This window comes from Punica granatum, chromosome 1 (assembly GCF_007655135.1).
Source record: "Punica granatum isolate Tunisia-2019 chromosome 1, ASM765513v2, whole genome shotgun sequence".
Classification (NCBI taxonomy): domain Eukaryota; kingdom Viridiplantae; phylum Streptophyta; class Magnoliopsida; order Myrtales; family Lythraceae; genus Punica; species Punica granatum.
The window spans coordinates 10,974,584-11,002,085 of NC_045127.1; the positions used below are offsets into that span (position 1 = coordinate 10,974,584).

Below are 27,502 nucleotides of genomic sequence, written 5' to 3' on the forward strand. Positions count from 1 at the left end.
GCTTCGTGAATTCCCGGCGGTGTACGGAGCGGGTAATTACGCCAAAAACACTCCAGTGGCCTCAAGGGGATTCGAACCCAGATCTCGGTACAAACTTAGGTGCATATTAATCACTAGGCCGAATCCAAGGGTTAGCTAACAACAGCCTTAATTTGGAAACCAGACTCCTTTTTTTTTACCACGAAACCAGACTCCATTCGACAAGAACTTTTACCCCTTTTTTATTGTTTTTATTGCACAATAACTTTGAAGCAGGAGGAGGGAAAATCATCTTTTATGATTATTATAGGGCCCGTGGGTCAAATAAAAATAAAAGAACGAGGAATAAATGACCATAGGATGTTCCCGACTCACATTATACTAAAAAAAATTATTTTCTGGTGAGAGGGTATAAAATTATATTAAACTCTTTTTCATGAATTATTATTTAAATAGAAGCCAAAAAAACGGAATTTTATTTTATTTTATTTTATTTTTTCTGGTGAGAAAAAGGAAAATTTTCCCTACCTGGATGAATTATGAAAAAAATAAATTAAAATCCAAGAGTGCCAGTTCGTTAAATCGAAATAAAATAATTTATCCGAGTCAGCTGAAAGATTTATCCAAGATGCTGGAGAGGGCGCGTGTGTAAACGTAGTGTACGGACCGCGACACGTTCTTTTATGGTGGCAGCAAATAGAATTGGCTGCAGCGCCTCCATGATCTCCCCCTTGCTCACAACCAGTCATATCTTGCCACGTAACCAATTGCTTCCTCGTGGTAATACTTAATTCCTTGTGCTGTTGGTATGAGGTGTATTTGACTATTATCTAATAATATCCGAGTTGGACTATAGTAAAAAGCACGTGAAGAGTAGGGAAAGAAAGTAAAATCGATTTTTTTTTTTAATCTTGATTGTAAACAAGGCCATGAATTTGCGGACGAAAAAGAGAATGAGGAAAAAGAAAAGAATTTTCAATAAAAATCAAATCTAAAATTTATCATTTTTAAGTAGGAGCGTGTGTCATTACTTTACCTTCATTTTCCCTACGATTCGATAAATTCCAAAGTAAAACCTTGTCAAAGAAAAAATTATTGCAAAACATGACAACATATAATAACTAAATAATTGAAGGATATACGTTTTTTTTCCTACTTTTGTTTAAAACAATACTCCTAGCAGTATATGTAGAATAAATCCCTTCAACACATGCACAATATAGTTTTATTTTTTATAAAGAAAGTGTTCGGATCTGGCTCGATTAATCTCATGATCCACGTGAACATCTTGAAATTCATAAAATAAATCAGTCTAGTTTTAGGGCATGCAAGTGACCCACTAGATAAGAAATATTAGGACTTATTATTTGGATTAACTCTAGATAATGCCGTTGTTCTCAATCATGTTATTATTATGAAATATGACCATTGAGAAATTTTGCATCAAAGATGTATCTTATGCTTAGGTCCCACAAACTTGCGAGTATACAAATATTTCTTTTATGTCAAGTACATGCAAAATACGGTACTTTTCTACCGTCGACATACATATCAACTATCCAAATCAAGTAAAAAAAAAAGCAAAAAAGAAAAAAAGAAATAAAAGGAATGCGCTCCGCCCACCGAATAACCTATTTAGTGAATTGAATTGCAAACGCACCTGCTAATCCAGTAATTTCCCAGTAATCCATAGATTTAGTGCACTCGGCAGTAGGATTATGCCATTTCACTTGGGCATGCCTGGCACGTATTCCTTGATCTGAAGGACCTGCACCATTCCCCGGGGAAAGAGGTGACGCTCACCTGACCCATACAGCTAGGGCTGATCAAAATAACCCAGCTACCCCGAAACCCGATCCGAACCAAGTCAAACCGCCCTGAATTTTCGAATATTCTAGAACGCGGTTCGGTTCTACATGCGGTTTTAAATTTTTTTGGCGGTTTTGGTTATGGGGTCGGATTTAGAAATTACGTCTCCGATAACCTCAACCCGAACCGAGTTTACTGCTCGTGGTTATGGACCATTTTTATTTTAGTAGAACCCGATGTTAATGACCCTTACGTGTCTTTTCTTGAGCAGTAAGTTACTGTTTGTTGGCTATGGTTATGGACGCTTGCAAAATGTTTTGATCAGATGAATCTATTGCCATATTATGGTGGTGTAATGAATATATAACTTATTTTTTTAATTTTTGGTTGTGCGTGGTTCTCGGGTAACCCGAGAACCGAACCGTGAAAAATTGCACCCGTAAGGTTCAGTTATTTATGTTTGTTTCGATTCTCAAGGACGGGTTTTGAAATTCTTGAACCGATGAAAGTAGTGTCCCAAAATTTTAGCCCGAAACCAATCCAACTCGAACCGTGATCACCCCTACGTACAGCCCAGGCACTGCATGTAGCAGGTGCCGATGGTTATAAGGAAACGACCCGTCGTCGTTTCACATGAAAGGAAACTAAAACAGAAAGAACATGTGGCGTCACTCACGCGCCGCCCCCGTCGAGTGGGCCACCTTCTTTTCTAATGTTGCCAATCCATCCAAAAATAAGAAAATAAATCCCGAAAAAGAAAACAAAATAAAAGTCTCCCTCTCACAAAAAGAAAAAAAAAGTTTAATAGCCAAAAAAAAAAAAAAAAAACTCTTATGCGTGAAAACTCTATGTGAAGAGAAAAGACGACGACTTGGGCCTCTCATATATATACACACACAGATATATGTATTTCCTATAATTTTCTTCTTCGTCTCTTCCTCCCGATTCGAACCTCCCCTGAGAGCTCTTCAACACCTTCGTGCCATAGCCCAGGTCTCTCTCTCTCTCTCTCTCTCTCTCTCTCTCTCTCTGTGTGTGTCTCTATACACAATCTCTGTATGTTTGCTTTTGGGTATGCTTCTTCGTGTACGTATAGGATGTATGTATATGTCCCGGTGGAGAACTCGCAGTGTGTGTGTGTGTGTGTGTGTGTGTGGTGTTCTGTTGAACGCTGCTCTGTTCATGGTTTGTGGTTCCGGGCCGTGAATCGATGTAAATGTGGAGACTTGCTCTATGCCTTTGGCGTGCTCTGCTCCTGATTTTTCCTCTGATAAAAAGATACATGCTTCACGATAATAATAATAACCATGGCGAAATAAGAATCTTGAGTTTCAGCCTGTTCTGCAATTGGACCGAGTCCTGTGAGTGCTTTGGAAGCTTTTCTTGTTTGGGTTTCGTCGGATCACGTCTGTATAATCCGAGTTTGTGCTCAGGTTGGTTGCTTTCTTGGTACTTCGAATCAATGCCTGCGTGTTGCTTCAACTATTCATCACGAGATATATCTTGATTAATATATACGGTCATCTTGATCTGGATTTCAGTTTTTTGCGTTTGTGGGTTTTGACTGTTTTGCTAGAATATTTAAGATTTTTGTTTTCTTCTGTTTTTTTTTCTTTTGGGATTATTATCTTTTGATATGTATTTCACTGTTTGAGATTTCTGAGGTTTATTACACGCATATGTACATATTTATATTTATATATTACAGTCCTTCAGTGAGGTTCTTGAATAAATGGTTTCTCTCTGCTATAACGTTCCAACATTTGATATTATACAATTATTGGCTTTAATTTTTCTCCATGTAATGGAAATTTCATTAATTTTTATGTGTAAGTCAATGGTGAGGAATGGATATTTGGTTACTGGGAATTCGATAGTAAAACATGTTCAAGAGATCACACGATTCTTCAATAAGTTTTCCGTAGATTAACTTCAACAAATAGAAATTCACAGAAATCGATATCTTCAGGCATTTCACATGGATGTTTTGGGCAGTGGTCTGTTGGCACTGAACAGCTATCTCACTCTTGTTCTACTTGATTCATAGCCATTGTTTCTCTAAGTTTAGCATTTTGGCTTTTAAGTATTATCTTTTCTGTCGTATAGACCAATAAGCCTGACCAGAATTTTTTCCTTGATAATTTTAACATTATTAGATGGACACGATTGTACCATCTTTGGGCCGGGATCACAGTGAGGACACATCTTGTGAACCTACTCTTTCATCCGAATCTAAGGAAGAGTTCGACGTGTTTGGGGAACCTGAGGTACTTCCTCGAGTTGGAGAGGAATACCAGGTTTTATTGCCAGAACCGGTTTCCCGGTCAGAGTACGTCAAGCGGCTTAGAAGTGAAGTGATGGATCAAGAAGTTGCAATTGATATTCTCAGCGGATTACCTCTATCTGTCATGTGGGTAGAATCACGACCCGGTTGTCATATACGTGAACCAGTCGATTCAGAAGAAAAAGTCAGCTCTGCAGTTGAAGAGAAAGGTAACAACAGTAGTGGCTCTATTCCAGTACCAGGTTCTTCATACGAGCCATTAAGCGAGACAGAAGAGGAGATCTTCCTCCTTGGTTTATACATCTTCGGGAGAGACTTTGTGCAGGTGAAGAAATTTGTTGGATCTAAGATCAGTGGGGAGATATTGGCATACTATTATGGGAAGTTTTACAGGTCTGAAAGGTACTATAGGTGGTTAGAGTGCAGAAAGAAGAGGGGTAGAAGATGTGCTTGTGGGCATAAAATTTTTATGGGTTCAAGGCAGCAAGAACTGCTGCCTCGTTTGCTTCCCCATTTGTCTGTGGAAGGCAAGAATAAACTGCTTGAGGTATAATTTTGAAGTTCTCTCAGTCCTTCTATGTTTTAATGTGATTTGATTGTTGGAATCCTATTTCTCTTCGTGTTATTTAAATTAAAAGAGGTACTGGCAGGTTTCTAAGATGTTCAGCGAGGGGAAAGTGCTGCTGGAGGAGTACGTAATGACAGTAAAAGACATAGTTGGGCTGAACAATCTCGTGGAGGCTGTGGGAATTGGTAAAGGAAAACAGGATCTAACAAGACTGACCTCGGAGAAGCCAAATCGAGCCGCTCATGTCCAACCACGATGGTCAACAAGGAAAGCCTGTTCTGCACTTTCATCAGAAGAAATACTCAACTTTCTACGGGGTGGGGCCCGACTAAGCAAAGCTCGGACCAATGACCTCTTTTGGGAAGCCGTTTGGCCCCGCCTATTGGCAAAAGGATGGCACTCTGAGGAGCCCAAAAAGGGTCTTTTCTCCAAGGATTATTTGGTATTTCTAGTTCCTGGGGTGAAGAAGTTCTCAAGAAGAAAGCTCATGAAGGGGGAGCATTACTTTGACTGTGTTCGCGATGTCATGAATAAAGTCGCATCTGAACCGAGAATTCTGGATCTTGGTGAATCAAGTGAAATAAATAGAGTTGAAGAAGGGAATTCAGACCGGGAAAAGTCACCCAATCGAGATCATCGGACTTACCTTAAGCCGAGAACACAGAGTCATGCAGGAAAAGAAGATGTGAAGTTTACCATTATTGATACCACAGTTGCGGGTGGAGCTCGCAGGTTGAGGGAAATGAGAGCCTTACCTGCCGTACCAAATTTTGTCCTATTCGGAAGCCATCTGATGGGAGATGAAAGGAATAGTATTGAAGTGGAGACAAATGCTCAGGATCCATCGGGTGAATCTAAATACTTGGGCTTCAATATGGTTGAGGCTGATATATTCAATCCTGTCCAGATCATTAGCTTTGAGAAGAAAGAATCACCTACAAATAATAAAGTGGTCAATGATTCTTTGAATGGGTTGGTTCAGAGTAACAGCCAGGAATTTAATGATAACGAAGGAAAGCCCGCTATTACGTGCCAGCAGAAACCTCGAAAGAAGCCCGATGAGAAGAACTGTTTAGCTCCTGAAGCGAGAAAACGCCGGAAGAGAAAATTCTCCTCTGATAATCAGATGGGAAGCTGCAGCCCCGTTGGTAAAGAGATGAAAACTGAGAGAGAGAAGGAAGAAACTAACCCTCACTCAGGCATCGACATAATAGAGAATGGAAATATGGCTTTTGCTGGTGAAAATGAAACCAATCGCAAACCTCGATTCTCGATGTTGATTGATTCTTTGAATGAGGCATTTCAGAGTGACAGGCAGGGGTTTAATGATAATGAGGGAAAGAACGCTACTGAGTGCCAACCGGTACCTCGAAAGAAGCCCGATGAGAAGAACCGTCTAGCTCCTGAAGCAAGAAAACGCCGGAAGATGAAAATTTCCTCTGACAATCAGATGGGAAGCTGCAGCACTTTTGGTAAAGAGATGAAAATTGAGCGGGTGAAGGAAGAAACTGATTCTTGCTCAGGCACCAACATAACAGAGAATGGAAGTACCGTTGTTGTTGGTGAAAATGAAACCGATCACAAAGCTCGACCCTCGATGTTGTTTGACTTGAACTGGCCACCGGTCATGCCCGATTCCGTGATGATTGAAGCAGGAAATGTGGGAATGCCAATGGAACAGCACAATCAGTTGAGCCAGCAAGATAGTGTTCCTGTTGCTGCCAATGCCAACCCCCACCCTATCCCTAGTAATTCCGAGCTGCAGCCCTCCACAAACTCCCGGAGACAGAGCGGAAGGAAGCGATGTATGAGCACCAAAGCAGTGGAAGCTCTTGCTTCTGGGCTAATGGCGATGGAGGCAAGACAGAAACGATAACTTAAAGCTAATGGGAGCCTTCTTTGTTGGGAAGAAATTTGACTGGCGAGGGTTTGATTCTTGAAGATGATGTGATTAGTCCATTGACTTCTGTATAGAGTGAAGTGGAAAAGGTTGACAAAAGGAAGTAGAGTTCTTCAAAGATAGGAAAGAAACAGCAGTTTGAGCCTCTGGACAAATAACATGATTTGACGGGGAATTCGTTCTGCTTATACAATATGAACTGGGAATTTCATCCAAATTCTTTCTGCTGACAAGTCATCGGGTTTCTTGCTCTTGATCTTGCAGTCGACTTGTCCGTACAACAAAGGATGTTGATTTAACAGGCAGAAGTCGAAAACATTTTGTTAATGAAGGCAAAATTGGAAATTCTGTCTCCAGTTGCATCCGCCCGGTTTAGTTTGATGTTGCTTTCTTCCTAACCGAAAACGAATGGGCAATATGTAGACTCCATTCCAGTATAGACGAGAGATTATTCGGTGGTCCTATCTCGTCACGTGACATGAGTAAGCACCAATTAAATTACAATAAACTAAATAATAAGTACTAATCACTCTATTAATTGTGATAAGTTTTCTTAATTGAAGCAATCTTATTGGTTCTTCCTTACCGTATCATTATAAGGTAGGATCATTTAAAATTTTCTCTACGACAGTATAACAAGTGACAGCTGATTATTCTCCATTCGCATGAAATCTTAAACGCAGAATTTTTCCATGTATAGACAGTAGGTTTTTGTTCCAGGGCCAGCATAATGGCAAGTTCTGTTCACGCCGAGAGCTCCACGAGTGCGAATTTCATTTCCCGAAACCACTGACATCGCTGAACAGGAGGAGGTGGGACACGACTAACCTGCAAGACAGCACATGTTCGAATGGTTCATGAACGTGCTATGAATAAACGGGCAATGCTCATTTTTCTTTTCCATGCAAAAATGATTAAGAACTAACTCGAGCAGCCTTTGAACTGCTTGTTTGATTTTTGTATTCAACAAAAGGCAGACATATGTATGTGCACCGGGAAATCTCATTTTCCTTGCATTGCTATGTGCTGTGCGTTCACGTAGGACATGCAATGCAGCATCTTCTAACCGACGAGCTATCTGCTTTATGTGATCAGATTATTGAGAGTACCTGATGTTGGCCCGTCATTGCAGACATATTTACACAAGAGAAAGCAGCAAAATGAATCCGTGCAGAAGCAGCAGAAGCTATGCCATATACATGGATCTTATGCTTTAGGCGCCACAAACTGGTCCGATGCTATGGCCTAATAATTTGCGCTTTTCGTGCAAACTTACTGAACGAACAATCTTCCCACTTGTATGCAAGTAAATCTAGGGAGGGTACTCGCATAATCACGTCGATTAAAAGTTCCCAACTGTCCTATTTAATGGCTTCTATTTCTTAACCTTAGATTTTTGTCACAGGGACAAATTGAATGTTGTGTGCTTGCGAAGCTTATCCTAAATCATCCGAGTCTAAGATATATGCGACTTCAGATCAATTTTTTGGATGGAATTCTTAGCTCTCTCATCTGGAGTGCGGTGAAGTTTCTGAGAGCTTGCTGGATGTAGTTAAAGGACTGTGCTTGTTATTTTTAACTAGGTTATTGAATCCATGCGTTATTTTATAAAGAAAGTTTTATTATAAGAATTTAAATATGAATACACTAATTGCTATCATTTAATAATTTACATTAGTGTATAGAAAATTTATTTTTATACTATATAAACTTCAATAGGGTAAATTTCAAATCCACGCGCTAAATAATATTAATTGAAGAGTTCGAGCAAATAATTCATGTAAAAAATTTCATATACATGATCACAATCATTAATCTAATTTATAGAAAAATATTTTTAAAATCCTCAAATTTAAATTCCGTAGCTTTGATTAATGAATGAAAAATAATCATAAAATCTATAAATTCTTAAAGTTAGTATTACGCTGATTTTTATTCTCAATCACATTTCACATATTAAGTTTCGTGAATTTGAACAATTTCCGATAAAATGGTTCGATATGACATTTCTTGATTCAACTTTTATAAAGCTAATAACGATTTTTACAATTTATTTTTATATTTTAAATAATTTTTAATTTCCTTAATGTTATGAATAATTATTTACTAATGATCTCCTTAAAATTATGAAATAATGGAAAGTGATTAATATATTTCATTGAATATATTCATTTCATTATGGGCAATAATAATTATTATTTAATTTTTATTGTATATTAATTTGTTAAGACATTTACTGTTGGATATATTTATTTCTTTATAATTATTACTATTATTATTGTGATTTAAAATCTATATTGCATATTAATTTATTGAGACATTTACCTTTTTCCCCCTATTTATTAGGGTGGATACAATATATATATATATATATAGATTATGAAACGAATGGCGGTTTGGTCACATAAATTTAAGGAAGTATCTCATCTTGTTTCAGAAAACGGCTAGCGAAGCGGTAATAATAATTATGATAATCTCCTTTCCATCTGACCAAAAGACTGAAAAATTCTATTTTTCGTGATGATTTCACTGCAAACAATATCATATTTTCTATATAAAAAAAATCAACTATTTGAGCAAATATCATATTTTCTGAAAAGAGACAAGAAAAGAAACACAAAATGAAAAACAAAGTCAATTTAAGTTTGAAGTTAAGTTTATTCTCAGTTTATAATGGGGGATGGAGGGCAAAATGAAAATTTGTAAGGGATGAATAATTTTGGTTATATCATATTGGTGAGGATCTTGTTAGGGATTTTAATAATGAGTTTATGTAAATGGGTTTTGACCTTGCCCGGACCTTAACATGTTTTGCCCATCGAGTTGTGTAAAGGGTTTATGAATTTTTCATCAAAACCCTGTAGGGTTTAGGAAGGGTATCATATTTGGCATCAGAATGCGTCCTAAAACCGTTAAGTTTAAAATTTAAAATACCCATATTCATTTGTTAATTTTACAAAATACTCTTCAATTAAGAGTTCACGCATCACTCATCATTCTAATCATTGCTCCTTTGTCCCCCTACCTTTCTCTCTACTCCTTTGTCTCATTTGTCCTCTCCGCACTCACGCGTCACGCTCACCGTTATCCTTCTATTACGGCCTCTCCTGTCAGTCAAGCACCGATCTTTCAAGCTATCACACTAGCACACTGCTACCCTTCTGTTCATGTTCCTTTATAATGAACTAGTTGATCGATACGTGCGCCCCGCATGGAAAATTTTTGTCAATTTTCGCATGACCACCAAAATTAAATACTTAACAGATATGACATATAAATATATACAGATAGAAAGAAAAGATATATTAAATATAAATCATATATTTTGACCAAGTAAACATAATTAGCACTACGAATTAAAAGTGAGACATTGTGCAGGAGTTATAGAATTGGAAAATTATAATGAGTAAAAACATGATGGAAAGAAACAAATTTTGAGGTCTTGCATTTATAGGGTATTTGGTCCATTGAATTAAAAAAAATCATCTATTTTGAAAAGATCTTTTCAATTATCGAGAAAATTAATAATTTTTCAAAAAAATTAATTATATATTATTACATGCATATAATGTGGACAAATAACCAAAGTACATTGAATACGCCGGAAACAAAATATTGTAAGGAAACAAAATATTGTAAATATTCATTGAATGGGAATTGAAAAGTCAATTCAACGTGGAGTTAAGGGTTTCATATTTGAGTTACATGGTGCATTCTCTTTCCACTTATCGGCTTTTACATGTTATAATAGATATGAGTGCATTAATGGTATAGACGGATTTCTAGTGGACTGTTAATTTAGTGAATAGGATTTGAGATTTTTACAAATTATTAACAGATTTGGGGATAGTTTAGAGACAGGCCTTTGTAAATGGTTTGAATTTGGAATGAATTCAGTCTTACCAGACTCTGGCACGCAGATCCTAATCACGTCCCTTTTTTTCTACTTAAAGAAGGAAAGTATTTTCGTCCCTTGTTTGTTCCCTCCAAGCTTATTTTTTAAAAAAAAAATCAAAAGAAGAAGAAAAAACAAACGAATCTCGAAAAGCCTCGTGGACCACTTGAGCTTCTTCCAATCTTCAACATAAATCATCTGTATAAATCTTCATATCTCCTACATAAATACTATATAAATTTTTATCATTTTGAGCATTTTGAAGGAAATATAGAAAATTTTCATACTCTCACAATCTCTTAATTCAATGTTAATTTAATAACATTAAAATATACTCTCAAATATTTATCTAATTTTTTTAAAAAAAAGAAGAGAAAGAAACTGTTTGTATACGTACTTTCATTTATTAGACAACTTAAAATTAAAAACAAATAAGTTATTTAGTTCATAAAAAAAATTTCCCGTTATTCCCTTTTTTGTGTTCGGATCCTCTCATCAGCCTCCGCATCAAAATATACAAAAGGCAGAAACCGATGAATACGTCTATTTCTTTTGCCTCGTGTGTTCTTCTTTCTTTTTCTTTTTTTTCATTCTTGTATTTCCGTAAATTCTTCAGTTTTGTATTTTTGCAAAAACTTCTCCTTCTCATCTTGGTAATTTACCGAGATCGTAACCATTCCTCTTTACATGCATTATTTTATGATCTCAAGAGAAATTTTCTTTTACCTTTGATATTATTTTCATTATTAATTTGGTTGTTGCTATTTTCAATCAATTTTGTATTTTATTTTGTTAAAATTATTCTTTCTCTGCTATATCATATAGTAAAAACAAAGAGATCAATCCTACCAAAAAAAAACAAAGATATAGGGAGTGGGTACATTTTTATAATAGGAACAAATATCTTTTAGAATTCTTAAATATAACAATGAAAATTTTTCACAAGTAAATTAGCGGGATAAAAACAAAAGGGTGATCTGTGTATGTATGGGTTAACTTGCTCATATAGTTATATATAGTCTATAGATATAATAGAAATATTGATATAAATATGGATGTAGATACAGTTATTGATAAAGATATCTAATGGAGAATAAGAAAGGAGGAGATAACATGGTTCGGGTATTCAATAATTTTTGTACTACGTGAATAATTTCTTTTTAAATGAGCTATTAACATGATAAATCAACAAGATAATTTTATACCAGCGTTCTGAGTATCAGTTTAGAAGAATAATTGTCTTTTTAAATGAGCTAGTAACAAGATAAATCAATAAAAAGTGAGTTCTTTTTCTGTTATTTTTCTTTGAGAGTGTTTTACTTTTATGAATACGTAAAGTATCTATATATCTTACAATAATGAAAGCATGAGCAATGCTCTGGAAGACACAGTAGGCCAACGTTGGGTGACTTTTGAATTCTCAAAAATGGCAAATTCACAAATGGCTAAATATTGTAGTGACCGCTCGTATATGGAAGTCAAAAGTCCACTTGAGAAAATTCCGAAGTCATTCACTCGTCCAAATCCTGAAGTGAGATGAATATATAAAAATAGCTTCATAACAACTCTCTAAGAATTTCACCATTGAACATATGCACTTTTAAACCGATAAAGGGAACAATCTCTCTAGAATTTATCTTTCGAAAATAAACAAATTGAAGATGACAAAGAAGGTAAAGACACCAAGGCTTTTGTAGAAGAAACATATTTTTAGGGCGATCTAATGGACTTTAAAGCGATGACAGTATGATTCAAATTATTAATTAATTTTAATTTTAATTTTATTATGAAAGAGAATGGAGCGTAGTGGCATGTCTGGTAACCAAGAAGTTTCGGATTCGATACTGTAATATCCTAACCCAATCTCATATTGATGGAAAAAGAGATTAGTGAGTAGTTAATTAGAACCAACCTATGGGATTATTAGCAACTTGGGCTTAAGCTTTTGGACCGATGGTTGGGCTCCTTGACAACTTGCTAGGCTAATTCGTCGATTGGGTTGGGTCATTACAGTGCTATTAGAGCAATGCACCAGTCGAAAGCATAGGAACTAAGTGTTATGCTAACAAAGTACTACGTCCAATAGACTAGGTGGGAGCCACTTCTAGAATCCTACTTACCAGGTGAAGTATCTTGGGTAATGGGACGTCAAGCCTTTGAGTGGGGGATATTGTAACACCCCAACCCAATCCCACATTGATGGGAAAAGGGACTAATACTGTTAATAAGAACCAACCTTTGGGATTTCTAACAATTTGAGCTTAAGCTTTTGGGTCGGTAATTGGGCTCCTTGACAAATTATTAGATTGGTCCTGTAAATTGAGTCGGGTTGTTACAGATACTTAGTGAGACTACCGTGAATCTTTTTTAGCTATTATGACTTTTATTTGACTGTACTAAACCTATGAGCTCTCCTTATAACCCAAAAAAATTAATTTTATTAGTTTTGAACTTCATTGATTTTGAAAATGGTTAACTATATAATCAAATAAAAGCCATTGTATATCACCGAAAAAAATAAATAAATAAAAGCCATTGTATTTAGTTTTAGGTATATGTTAACGCTGCACCACCATTCTATTATAACATTACTTCTCATATTTCTACCTCAATTTGATTTCTCAAAATTAGCGGAGCATTTTGTTATATCATGATTTTCATGTTAACTATTGAAGATTGGGGGGTGTTTACAGAGTCTATGTTGTGCATATACGATCGTAGTTCAAGTTGTTTTCACTTTCATAGCATACTAGTTATGGGCAATGCTGTGAGAAAAAATTTCCGCGACAATCATATCATAATTCGCTACATTTTATAATTTTTATATTTCAATTTGTCTACCAACATTTTATCTAATCTTCTGAAATATCATATTGACTCTCGAAAATCATGTGAAGTACATATTTACTGTTTTGCTATTTTTTATTAATTTATTTAATTAATTTTTGTTATTAAAGATACACTTTTTCACTCCTCTGGTATTAAAATTTGGTAATATTAAATTAAGAACCAATGAAAAAAATATTTCTTTGTGGTCATTTCATAGAAATTTTTCTTGAAAGCCTTTAATTTTTTTTAAATAATAGAAATAACAACTCAAAAAATAAATAAACAATAAATTAATAGGGAAAGGCAAAAATCAATTAAAATTTTGCAATCTTTTATTTATTTATTTAATTGATTTTGTTAAAAGAGATGCGAAATATGCAATCTAATATGAACGATGCTTGAAAGGTTTTCTTATTGATGATAGTGACGATATGCTCTTGCGGAACAAAGGTAAAAAGGATTGAAAAAAACAGCCGTTCACAACCACTGATGAAGGATTACTTGAAAATTTAAGAATTAATAATATGTTGGGGTCGATAAAAATCGGAGCTTCTGCATGCGCAAGCCACTAGCCTTGAGCTTCCACAAATCCCACACGATCAACCTGCCAAAGGAGAGATCAAGAGGGAATCTCAATTTCCATCTCCGATGCTTAAATAAGAGTGTGTACCAGAAAGATTAGAAAATTGAACTTAGGCTTTAGGCATACCTTAAAGGGTATTTATAAGATTCTTGAGATATCGGCATCGGGATATTGCAATCTACACAATATATTTGGTTACCAATAACATATAGGTTCATATACCAAATATATTATTAGAGATAATATAATATCCCACAGAGATATCAATAGAATATTGTTAGAAAACATTGAATATATCCACGTATGGATTTCTTGAGCGATAAGATATTACCAAAACGGAGAAGATCGAGTGGACCCGACCCGATAAATAGGACCGATTTTCTAGTTCCTAACATAACACCCCACTATCATGAGCTCTAGAGGTCACAAGAATGGATCAGTTCATGACTGTGCTATTGCATCGTGAACGACGTCTTAGCGTGAAGGTAGCCTTTGTATCGCTTGTTCAATCCTATGAAAAGAAAATATGCCCTTGATTATAGGATGTTGTCTCTTCTGCAAATGAAGACTCCATTCCTGGTTATCGAACGTTATTGATCCCACAAAGGAAAGCCTCGCTCTTGGTTATCGAGCGTTTTCGCTTTCGCGAGGGTAGACTCCGCTCTTGGTTATCGAGCGTTGGTCCCTTGGTTATCAGGACATGGTCATTGGTTATCAGACTTAGCCTTTGGTTATCAGGCATCGCTCCATCCTTGATTATCATATGTTATTCATCCCTTGGTTATCGCGATATAGTCCTTGGTTATCGGACTCAATCGAGACCCTTGGTTATTGGGTTTGGTCCTTGGTTATCTAGCGTAATCATTGTTAGGAGCGTAGCTCTCAGCGATCATTACTAGAAATGTAGCCCCCCAATGTAAGGAGATCTTCAAGTGCGTCGCTTTTCTGTCCATAAAGAGTTAGCGGACCACAGCACGAGCCTCATAATTCAAATAAGTATTCATCAATCAAAACAAATTAACAACCATAAGATATTCATCCCAAAATATTCCTAATAAGTAAAAAGGAAAAGATAGTAGACAGTGATAATAGCTTAATAGCTTTAATTAATCACTCGTTGCAAAGCATCTTCGCGAGTGTTCCTCTGCCCATGATCATGAATGGGTCCTTCACTTTGGACAAATGACTTCAGGTGTCCTTGCTAGACCAACTTCAAAATATCAAACTTGAGTGCGTGACAACGCTCAGTGTCATGTCCACATGGCTTGTGAAACCTGAAATATTGATCTAAATTCTTACCCAAAGACTTATCTTTTTTCGGCGGAAGGGGCTTCGGTAGACCAAGTCGCTCCATCTCTTGGAGGATAACTGCCTTAGGTGCAATGAGGGGTGTTAGCGTATCAAAATGGAAAAGTATTCAATTTTCACTAGACCTGTTGTCATGAGACTCCTTGCATTTTGCACTCACGTGCTCCTTCTTTTTCCATGTCGATGGACTCCTCGACGGTCATGAACTTCCATGCACAAGTAGAGATATCAGCGAAACTGCTTGGTGGTGTGATGACCAAGCTCTTGGCAAGGTCCTCATTCCTTAAGCCTTTTGGAAAGCAGCCATTACCTTGCGCTGTGTTAATCCTTCCACCTCAGTCGAAGCCTTGAAAAATTGATCAGGCTAGTCGCGAAGGGATTCTTTCTTTTTTGCTCCATTGAAAACAACTCAACAATACTCCTTTTCGCCTGTCGCATGCTCGAGAACCTTTGCAGGAGCAACTCCTTTAGCTACTTGAAACTTGTTATAGAGCTAGGTTGCAAAGAGTGGAACCAATCTGTTGCGGCTCCAGTAAGAGTTCCTGCTAACAGGAGGTATTGCATTTGTTATGACACTTCCCTTCCCAAGAGCGAAGCTGTGTGGCAGCGAGCATGGTTTACTAGGACTATCTTGTTGGGAATTGGTGTATGCCCTAGAGGCAATCTATCATCAATTCTGTAATATGATATCTATTTCATTATAATACGAGGCATTTCTGTTATTGTGTAGATTGCGCTAAATATGATTTTACACAATAATGTACTTGGAATAGTATGTTCAATAGGCATCAAGTGTGACTCGATTGTGAGATCCTATAATTACCGAACATTATTCCTAAATGTCCATAGTCAAAGTATTATCGTTAATTAGGACAACGATAATACGGTTAGACTAGTGTGGGTGTTGATTGATGACCAAGTCTCATAGGTCATGAATATGGAGATATCAAATCACACCACATGTATACATTAAGAGTAATGTGTATTGGACTGATCCGCCATGAGATTGCTACATGGGTTGTTACGTGACTGTCATTAGCATATCTCAAAGTGACTATAGTGTAATGGTCCTTTCACTTGAGGTCACCATGGATTCCTACGTGTAATGTCGTATATTTTGATACTGTCAAACGCCACCGTAACAGGCTGGTTATAAAGATAGTTATTGGGTATGCCACAAAGCATGGAAAAGAATGTGAGTGACCAAGATAGGATTTGTCCCTCCTACGAAACGGGAGCGATATCTCACGGCCACTTGGTGGTTAAGTGTAAAAGTGTATGCATACCCAAATGAGTCGATATAATGATATCGAGCTCATTTGTTCTGATAGACTTACCCGGTAAACCAAGAAAAAGAGATATTGAGCCATACAAGGATGTCATCGACCATGCCTTGGGCTCAATAGAGATATATAGAGGACAAAGGGATTATATTACATGGTAATATAGGTCACGAGGTTCGTCGAGAAATTGACTTTTCGATTACTTGAGTAACAGTGATGCATTGCTAGATACCGCTCACTGTTTGTAATATTGAAATAGAGATTTCAATATTACTATCAACGTAATTGGGAACCTACAGGGTCACACACTACGACTAAATTGACGAGATATTTTGAAACAATAAAATCGTCTGATAGAGATTAGATGATTTATGGTGTGACTAATTAATCGGATATTTAATGAGATTAAATTTGTCGATTAATTAGACTAGATTTATTAGATTAAATGGACCAAATTGATGCACGATTAATACGGTGACACATGGCTTTTATGTGGATGAACATGTGTAAGGACACATGTCATAAGGGAACCTTAATTCCCTAAATCCCACATCGGTTGGGATTTCATCTTCACCCCTCCCAATTACTTATAAAAAGGGGGCAGTAAGCATCCTTACAAAGCTTGTATGTGTGTATATGCATATACTTTTATATATATAAAAGCACACACACACATATATATATATATATGTGCTGATACATATATGTGTGCGTGCATATATGTGTATGCATATAAAATATATATATAATTTGGGTTGAATTGTTCAACTTAAAATTAGGTCCATTAGTCTTAAAATTTCGGGTGTTGCATCGGTGTTTCTTTCGAGTATTGGCTGCTAGCACCGCCAATCTCGAAAACTCGTCGACAAAGTTGGTGTGGATACCAGTGGAGGCGTCACGCGTGGGACGCTCGGTTAACAATTTTAAATATTCCAGGTACGCTTTTATTTACTCTTATTCTTCTAGTAGGTCTTGGAATTAGTTTCACGGGTAGGAAATTTTGAATTTCTGTTTCTTTTTCCGCTTCCGTTAGCCCCGTGGAACTAGCATCTTCCCATCATACAAAGCAATCTGAGGAGGAGTAAACTTGTGGGGCACTTTGGCGTGAAGAATCTCCTTGCAGAGGGGCGACTCAAAATCATCTTCAATAAGGGAAAGCCCCTGTTATTGCCACTCTACAGTCTGCAACTCCCTAATTACCTGTTCTGCCACCAAACGCTGGATATCCTTCAGAGAAAGCGCTACAGTTGATCCAGGAGGAATTGTTATTAGCGAAGGCATGTCACCGGGCAGCTTCTTAGAGTCTTTTTCGTAAGGAGATTTAGGCCAACGCTTAGAGGAGCCAGCATCATCTTCAACTCGGTTCATCACGACACGATCTTTCAAGTTAACTTGAGGGGTTTAAGAGGTCGTGATGATTGCCTCCACCTCTACTCAAACATTTGGTGTTAGCTGATCCAATCGAACCACATTCAGGTCGTGCTATGGCGGTGATGGATTTAGATGAGTCTACTACATTTGATTGTTTCTTGTAACCTACTGCGAAAGGTCAGGAGCCCCCCAAGACTTGCTGATCCTGGCTTAGGAGTGTACTGCACTTTTGGTCGGATCAATAATTTCTTCTTCGTGGTGAAAAACAGCCGATGCATATGACTTTTTGTGTCGCTTCCCACAGACTGCACTAATGTTGAGGTCGAGAAAAAATAGATCACGCGCAAGCCACGAGCCTCGAGCTTTCAAGAATCCCGTACGATCAACCTACAAAATGGGAGATCAAGAGGGAATCTCAATTTCTCCCTCCAATGCTTAAATGAGAGTGTGTACCAGAAAGAATAGAAAATTGAATTTAGGCTTTAGGCATACCTGAAAAGGTATTTATAAGAGTCCTAATATATTGGTATCAGAATATTGCAATTTACACAATATATTTGATTATTAATAACATTTAGATTTATATACCAAATATATCATTAGAGATAATATAATATCTCACGGAGATATCAATAGAATATTATTAGATAACATAGAATATATCAACATATGGATTTTTTTTAGTGGAAAGATATTACCAAAACGGAGAAGATCGAGCTGGACCCGACTCGGTAAATAAGGCGGATTTTCTGGTCCAACATATTTTTAGAAATCGAATGGATTTGGTCTTATAAATAAGCGAGGAAGGTAATCAAAAAAGAAAGAAAATGAGTTCTTATATCTTTTATCACTTAAGAGCCAGATTTGACAAAATAAAGATCGGGGGCTAATTTTAAAAAATATTATTTTAAGATCTTTTTATGTTTTTTTTTTGAAAGAATTTTAAAGTAAGGGAACATAATTAGAAATGTGTAACAAATATGGGTTGGTTTAGGTGATTCAACGCTATTCCTCTTAAGTAAAGGCTCGAATTCGAATATCGTGAATGGAGAAATTCACGATTTGGAGAGATTTATCCCTTATTTGGTTTACCCGACTCGAACTGAATTAGTCGAAATTCGTTGAACTTCCAAATATCAGGTGGAGACTAAAAAATTAGAAAATGTAAATAAATAAATAGTATTAAATTAAGATAAAATAAAAAGAGAAAAACACTCGAGTACAAAAGATGTCCATTCTTTTTTTGATGTGTACTCTGATATGAAAAATGCACTTTCACTCCTCTAATATTAAGTTTCGAAATAAAGATTAGGGGCCAATTCAAATATATATATAATTTTGTGGTCATTTCATGAATTTTTTCGTGAAAAAACTCAAAATTGCAATAGAACAAATTCGAGTATTATGAATCGAGAAAATTCATGATCGGGTGAATTTTATCCCTAAGTGTGCCAAGATGACTCAAACTTAATTAGCCGAGAATGATTGGACTTCCGAATATTAGGATGGAGATCGGGAAAAAAATAGAAAATTTAAATAAATATATATTATATTATATTAATAGGTAAGAACTAAAAAAAAATAACTTGAGAGTATAAAAAGTAATCCACTCTCCCTATGGGAAGATGGACCGGTTTTTATTTATTTATTAGGCTAGACACCCGAGCAATGCGATAGGAAGGAAAAAATTTTCTTCAGTTTTTTGATTCATCATAGTAGTTTATATGATAGCTAATATAGAGTATAACTAAAATTAATGATAAAACTAACTGTTAATGTGTAAAAATTGCGAACTCTCCATTGATAATAGATAATTCAGATTTTTCAAAAGATTGTACTAATTAATTTTCATAGATATAAAGGCAAATATACCTTTATAAGTTAATTTTAATATGAATCTTTAATATTTCTAATTAGAAAATAATGACTGCGATATAATAGTCCTTAAGGTCTACTAATTTTAAATGGACGTTTGAAATTTATTAAAAGCATATTGTGATCACCACCATAACCAAACAAAAAATAGTCTCACTTAATATGCTAATATAACCTTGCATTTTACCCCAAAAAAAATAAGGATAATTCTAACGTCACAAATAAAAAGAAACTAATTAAACTAGTGATAAATTAAAATATGTTTTTTACTAATATAGAATGGTTTTAGTTAATTCAATACTTATTATCTTTAAGCAATATCTTAGGGGTGAGTTTCATAAGTAGAAAAAAATCATGATATGTGAGTTGTATCACTTAGTGGGTGACCTCGCCCATACCTAGATTAATCAGATTCATTGGGTTTTTCGAATATGAAGTAGTGCACACCGGTGTGTATAATTAAATATAAATTTGAAAATTAAAAAAAGGTAAAAAAAATTTGATTTAAAAATTTTAAAAAAGGTAAAATATTTTAGAATAAAATTAAAGAGAGAGGGGGGCTGGGCACCGTGGGTACATCCCTACTCTCCCTCTCATTCCAATAGACCAGCTTTAATTGTCTTTTTATTATTAATTAATATTAGTTAATAATTAATAATAATTATTATTATTATTTATTTATCTATATTATTATTATTTATTATTTATGATGATGATTATGATATGAATGGTTTAACACTTAAGAAAGTTAAAAACCACCGATCTCATTCTTCTATGTCCATGATTATCATCTCTCTCTCTCTCTCTCTGTATATATAAACTTGAGTACGAGCTAATAAATTGGGGTAGAATCGCAAAATAAGTAATATATTATAGACAAATTATGAAATGTTTGAAATTAATTTAATATAAATATTTATATAATTAATTCATAAAATCATAATTGCATCATTTTCAATAAGTACACAATTAATTATAAATATGTTAACTACAATAACTGGGATTGTAAGGATCTATTCAATTAATTAATATAAAAGTATTTTATATTGATAATTTTCAGTATGATGAAACAAACGTAATATAAAATATTCTTATAAAGATAAATATAAATAGCAACCGGATTAATATTATTAAACATACATTTTTCTTAATTTATTTACATCGATTAATATTATTGGTAAATCTTCCATCGAAGTGATTGGATCATTTCATCAAAAATTATTGAAATTGGTTCATGGAAGCCGGTGTTCCACAAACTAGGCAAAAAGCACACTTCTAACAAATATTTCGACACAAATGTAAAGAGGGAAATCGAACTTGGCACCTTAGGGTTACCAAAGCACATGAGAATAAGTTTGGAACTACTAGACTACCACATTTGATGTTGATTCGGCTCAAACCTTGACTTTCAAGACCCATTGAACTTTTAATACCAAGTTGGGCAGACGGGAAACAAAAGTGAAAAGGCAAAAAGGGTTTTGGGCCTAGCCGGATCCACTTCCGACCGGCCCAATACGGCCCACTTCTCAACCGCCTCCACTCCAGCACAAGCCACGTACCGCCCCAACGCCCGGAGTTCTCTCTCTCTCTCTCTCTCTCTCTGTCCCTCTTCGTCTTCGCGTCTGTGTCGATCAATCAATATCAAGAAATTGATGAAACCAACAGATTTGCTTGCCGCGACGAAGTTGCACTTGTGAATGAATGTATTAACTTGAGTTCATCACTGCACGCAGAAGGGAGCAACAATGGGCCAAGCGTTTCGTCGAGCAGCTGGCAGGGTCAAAGCCCCGTCCCACTTCGACGCCCCAAAAACGAAGCCCGTCGCCGACCGGAGAGTCGACCCGCCGAGGCAGGCCGAGCAGAGGGCCATGGATCCCGGTACACTGCCCATAACCCTGCAGTCTCAGTTTCTTCTCTTCAAATTTTGTGGCTCAGCTGGGATTGATTTTGTATGATGGGGATGGTTTGGTTTCATAGACAGAATTTGATTGCTAATCTGATTTCCAGAAAATTTGGCCTTCTTGAACTGATCGTCGTAGTTTCAGTCGCTTGTTGGTTCTATAAGCTTGAGCTAATGATGAGATAATGCTGACTATTTATCAAGATTTTTGACTTCTATGCAATGACATTGCCTTGTGCATATCGGCCTTATTAGTGGTATCTCGAGATCTTCGTAAGCGAAAAACCGGGAGAATTCGAATATGATGTTTATTGGATGGGAACTATGTCCAGTAGTTTTTGCAATGTGTATTATAACCGGCACATTCTCTTCTTTTTGGTTGTAGATGGCAAGTCTCAGGTTAATGCCGATAATGTACTTGAAGAAAGAGATCCGCAGTTTGATGCCATGCTAGGTCAGATGGTTGGCAGAATCAGATCGAAGCCTGGGGGAAAACTCGAGATGGGCGAGGTGAGTAAACAATTAATGAGAGTTTCCGTCAAATGATGCGAACATGCTTCGCTAGAATTTAAACGTGCTGTACACAAAGATTACATTTTCTTTGGGCCGATAGCTGCTGCTGCACAAGCACCTTTTGCTATAGCTTAATTCATTTCGGCATCAATGTACATCTCCAATCACCTAAAACCAACTCATCCTTTTCTATGGTATGATTTTAGTTCGGGCTAAGTGCTTTCTTCTTGCCTTATATTTGACTACTGTAGTTTCTTTCTTGGTGTACTGTTTTCGATTGATAAGTATTTCTAGACGTTGGTTGCAAACTTGTAGTCGGTATCGGCTTAGGAACTATTAGGAAAAGATGTTTCGAAACTCACTGCCAGTTCAAAGCAGTAGAAGACAAATTTCTAAGATGGAGTTCGAAAACTACTTCTCAAATTAATTCAGAGCAGCCCCTGGGCTTCCAAATCATTTTACGGGTCTGTTTCGTCTGTTACTAACATTCTGTAGTTCTACACATCTTATCAACTTCTACTTAGTTCTGATGAAGAGCTGAAGCAATACATGCCTTCCCGGAGTTTACAGAATGACTGTATATTTAATATTGCAGTCTTTAGATTGCCCGATGTGACGATTTGTGATTTGAGGTTCCGCAATGTCTTGCAGGCACACGTAGCTGAGAAATACAACAGGCCCTTGCCCAAACTACGAAACACGAGACCAGATTCGGGCAGGTTCGAAGAGAGGCCTGTCCCCGCTGGAACCTTAAACGTGGCCCAGCTGCGCCACATCATCCTCCTCCACCAGGGGAAGGCAGAGGACCACACGGGCCCCATGGACGCACGCCAGATTGCCGAGAAGTTTCGGGTTGAGGTCACCGAGATCGAGAGAATTCTCAAGTTCATCTCTCTACCTCCTGAGAATGAAAAGAAGGAACAGAACGAACCGTAAAAGACGTCCGGGAATCTATTGCTTTGACAGGATTTTCCTTCGAATAAAGGATATCACTGAGACTTGAAGCTGAAGACTGATATAAAATTAGCTAGTGGTAGTTCTGTTACATCCCATGAGAACTCATGTAAAATATGTATTGTCGTTGATGGAAAATTTTTGGTAGGCTCATTACATTTCCATAAACTTGATGTCGCCAAAAAAAGAGCTTTTTTCCTTTTTAATGATTTTTTGGCACAATACAACTTCAAAAACGTGACACGATCAAATTTCTTTTCATATGATATTTGATATGTTGAGAAAGATGTGATCCAATGTAGCAAGATTCCACACGCAGTCTGCATAACTTATCAGCCATGCAAACTGATTCACATTGCTCTCAGTAACATTCTTAAAACTCGATGTTCATAAGTGCCGCCCGTCGTCTTTTTATTTTCTCTGGGGATGCAATTTTTTTGAGATCTCTCTAAATTCCAATGCAGAAGCACGTAAAAAGAACAAAAGGAAAGACACCAAACTGAAACATAAATCGACCGTTCTAAGGATATTAAGACAATTGTAAAAAAAGTATATGCTAGGGATCTTCCCTTTTCTTATACAGCTCGAGTGAAATCAAATAATCTAATCAAGCCTAAAATTGATTTCTATCAGTTACATTTTGTAAATAAAACCAACAAATAGAATTAGTAGATGTGAAAGGAGAAAGGAAGGAGAAAAATGTGAGGGTTCGAATCATGTTAGAATAGACTCTAACCAATCCGAAGCGAACTCATAGGTCACAAATGTTACCGCACCAGCAGGTGCTGCCTTCACGGTCGACGGGACTATGCCCTTGTAAAGCCCGTGCCAGCCCTCCGCCTGCAGTATTCTGCATATGGCATCAAACATGTTCTTGTACGCGCTCCTCTCGACCCGGGCACCATACTTAGGGTGCCTCTCTAAACCCTCGATCTGCAAAATGATCGGAATAGATGACAGTTAAATTGCAACAAAAAACTAATGAATAGGTCGCTTCCTTTGGTTCTGAAGGGTAAGCCATGCAGATCATCATCATGACCGGAATCAAGTCCCAATAGCTTCTGAATACCTGATAAAATTCTAATACAAATACTTACCACTGAAAACTTCGATTTAAGTATTCCACAGGAGGATTCCTCATACATTTCGTTAACTTTACATCATTGGACTCATTACCACATGCAGCCTTATCTAGAAATTGTCCCAATACGCACACGGATAGCACCAATGAAGCCAGATGAATAGGCAACTCAGTGTAATCAGAAAGGTCATCCAGTTTGACTAATAACTCATTACCTGATATAACATAACTATATACTTGGAAGGGTTAAAAGAAAATTTTACCTGGAATCTTTTCTTCACAACATCTAGAGGATGACAGACAAGTTTGGCGCAAGTACCAGCTGCTAACCCGCAAATAAAAAGCTGAAAGCTCGAAAGCCCGTCATCTGTGGATTGGCCCATCTTTGAAGATCTATAGTGGTTCCATGTCTACACGGAAAGAATTATGTTGTGTCATCTTGTGGTAAGCTAAAGAAGAAAAGAACAGACGCATGATTTCCCAGCGAATTCTTAAGTTTGCCTGAATATTGTCAACTTTCCAACTTGATGATTCAACACCTTTAGAGGAGGTTATGACTCATTTGCAAATATTTGTAAATCTTTTTCCGGGACCAGTTGCTTAAAGTGGCATGCACAATACTGCGAACTCTCGAAATAAAGTTCCCGGGACCAGATTAGGCGGATCATTTATTTAGCAAAGGGAACTTTATACAGATTAACTATACACAAAGTAACCTTCCACTTTCCCTGAATTCCAACTATAACTGGAAAAAGTACAATGGAGGGAAACTGAAAAGTGAACAAAATACAAGATAAGCTTCATAGGCAATAGTGTACACTACAAGAATAAGTTAAGACTACCATTGAATCTTTCAGCATGAAAGATTACTCAAATTAAACATCTCGTCATACTGAGAGAGGCACTTACCATTGTCCAGCGCTTAAAAGTATCATATGTACCAAACTGCAGGCCTGCATAAGGAACAATCTCAACAAGCGTTGGGGATAATCCTGCATATAATCCTCGAAAACCTCGTGTTCTGACTATATCGACAAAAGCAGACCTCATTGTGGGGTAGACCTAGAATGTGGACAAGAGTCAAATCTTCATATGGAGATTGAAATTCTGGAATCTTGGGGCAACAAATCATGCACCCAATTGTACAAGACTCTTCATATTTTTCCCTTTTTTGGTTAATAAAGAATAAACCCTTTCACTAATCCATTGCCATCTGAGACTTGTCATCTTCTAAACTGATGACCTCTACTCCATCCAGAAATGAAGAGAATAAATAAGTGTGCATGCTATCAATAATACCTCCAGATGAAACAATATGAAGAAGAGATGGAAAATTCAGTGAAACGCTCTCAGTATTTGTTCGATGGTCTTTAGCATGGAAATTATATACAGAGAGAACCAACCGTATATACTATGCTGAAAACTGTAGTCATAAACCATTAAATGAGCAGCACAGAGAAATGTAGACTTTCTACAACAGCAACAACAAACTTTAGATTCATCAACAATATCCTATTTCTCGTTCCAAAAGGGAAAAAGTTTCTTAAACAATTGCACATCCGAAAATGTTCTAAAATGGGAAAATTTGGTTTCATGTCAATAACTGATCAATGTAATACCTTAGGTTCACCTTGAGAAGCTAATATCGTCCGTAGTAGATCAAACGGATATGATCCAACAGTAGCTGCACACCCTGCTAATGCCCCACTTATATATGACAAATAGGGACTCAATTGCATATGGTCCTCTGCATCAAGAGGCAGGCCCATTTTTTAAGGCGATTGTCTTTGACAAAATGAGCATCTAATTATCAACAAAAACAACCTCCAGGAGTTGTCAACATACCTGTTTTGGAAGAACCAGCTGCGACAGTTTTAATTTTGTGTAAGACTGTAAACTGTATAGATGTATATGGCACAACCATAAGCAAAGCTGGGACGTTGCCTCGCCAGAAACCCTGTGATAGACTGATATCTTAATATAATAGAAAAACTGAAAAAGCTTATGCAACATAACCCTAAGAAGAATAGATGCAGAAACTTAACTTATTAAAGGAAGCCATACGGAGCTTATTTCTCTATTCATTAAAATCTCTAAGAGGATAGCTTAGTCCAAGATTCCGGGCTTTACATGTCAAAAAGCTTCATTGGTGTTTCTTTTAAACCAATCTCTCAATTGCATAATCGCTCTTCTGGTAGCAGTACTAGACTAAAAGATTAAACTTATAGGTGCACTCCCCTATTCATTAATGAGGATCAGTGCACGATGCAGGTCATTAATGTTGTGCATTTCAATCTACCAATGATCCATTATAGAAGGAAGCAAAAGAATTCAAACTCAAGGTGCCTATGTAATAAGCAGTCTCTAAAACTACAGGACATATGCAATTCAATTGCAAAAACTCGGAAATCATAAACGGGAACAAGCATCGCCTAAGAGAGAAGCCATCGTACCGGCAAACCTTCTTCCCTAAATATATTCTTCGTTGCCTGAAGCATTCCAGTATATTTTGATCTTGCATATAAATTATTCTGAACCAAAGCCCATGACGTCGTGGGCTCCAGTTGAACCTGCAAAAAAACCCAATTGAACATTACAAGATCATTGCCAATGCTAGCAGGTTCAGAAGACCAAAGAAGTCGTACATGACGAAGACGTCACAAAGCAATAAAGCAAAAACCAAATTTCTCGTAAATCTCAATGATGCAGAAAAAGAGAGTCACCTGAAATCTAATCTTGATAACATCAAGAGGCGAAGTCACTGTCCGAGAAATGCCGCCAGCAATTGCCCCGGCCGTGGCTTCGATGAGCGCTCGCTTTATCTGTCCTGGCTCTTCCATTAAAAAAGAAGCCCCGGCCCCTCACTTCACCACTATAAACTATCAATTCACGCACCAGTAATTTCAACAAAACAAGACAAACCTATCAGACGAGGAAATTGGTCGAGGAACTTAGGGTTTTGGCTTGGAAATGCAAATACAGCATCCCTCATCTTCAAGAAGGAAACTTTCAGGCACCGGCAGCTCAAAATCCTCCCCAAAAAGAAATATAGCAATGGATAGACACAGCAAATGAAAGGAAAAAGTACCTGAAGAAGCCGAAGGGGGAGACGGATAGGAGAGCCGCCATTGAGATAAATACCACGGCGGGACGTACGGAGGAGCACAAAGGTCGAGGAGGGAAGGGAAGGATTGATCAGCCGGCGGCGGAGGCGGGGTCGGTGGAGGCGGCCGGGCCGGAGGATCACGGGGTTAGAGAGAGAGAGAGAGAGAGAGAGAGGGATGGAGATGGAGACGGATGTCTTAAAAGGAAGAAGGGGGACTATGGGAATTTTGGAGGCAATCAAATTTGACGGAAATGATTTTGTTCC

The 27,502-nt window shown here is 36.9% G+C and overlaps 3 protein-coding genes across 4 annotated transcripts; 2 read left to right on the forward strand and 1 right to left on the reverse strand.

Moving 5' to 3' along the window:
- The first annotated feature begins 2,642 nt into the window (after nucleotides 1-2,642).
- On the forward strand, nucleotides 2,643-7,002 carry LOC116193089. Its single transcript, XM_031521841.1, has 3 exons — nucleotides 2,643-2,781; nucleotides 3,945-4,619; nucleotides 4,723-7,002. The coding sequence occupies exons 2-3, from the start codon at nucleotides 3,945-3,947 to the stop codon at nucleotides 6,514-6,516; spliced, it is 2,469 nt and encodes an 822-aa protein (XP_031377701.1). The 5' UTR covers nucleotides 2,643-2,781; the 3' UTR covers nucleotides 6,517-7,002.
- A 14,242-nt stretch (nucleotides 7,003-21,244) lies between these two features.
- On the forward strand, nucleotides 21,245-23,302 carry LOC116188067. Its single transcript, XM_031517193.1, has 3 exons — nucleotides 21,245-21,562; nucleotides 21,970-22,094; nucleotides 22,749-23,302. The coding sequence occupies exons 1-3, from the start codon at nucleotides 21,430-21,432 to the stop codon at nucleotides 23,031-23,033; spliced, it is 543 nt and encodes a 180-aa protein (XP_031373053.1). The 5' UTR covers nucleotides 21,245-21,429; the 3' UTR covers nucleotides 23,034-23,302.
- Nucleotides 23,303-23,551: 249 nt separating this feature from the next.
- On the reverse strand, nucleotides 23,552-27,502 carry LOC116188055 (mitochondrial thiamine diphosphate carrier 2-like). 2 transcript variants are annotated; one of them, XM_031517179.1, is made up of 8 exons: nucleotides 27,221-27,502; nucleotides 26,856-26,996; nucleotides 26,586-26,702; nucleotides 25,978-26,089; nucleotides 25,752-25,879; nucleotides 25,042-25,194; nucleotides 24,396-24,542; nucleotides 23,552-23,984 (listed from the first exon to the last, which is right to left on the reverse strand). In XM_031517179.1, the coding sequence occupies exons 2-8, from the start codon at nucleotides 26,970-26,972 to the stop codon at nucleotides 23,766-23,768; spliced, it is 993 nt and encodes a 330-aa protein (XP_031373039.1). In that variant the 5' UTR covers nucleotides 26,973-26,996; nucleotides 27,221-27,502; the 3' UTR covers nucleotides 23,552-23,765. The 2 variants fall into 2 exon arrangements, with proteins under 2 accessions (XP_031373039.1, XP_031373032.1); XM_031517172.1 differs by having other exon boundaries at nucleotides 26,856-27,011.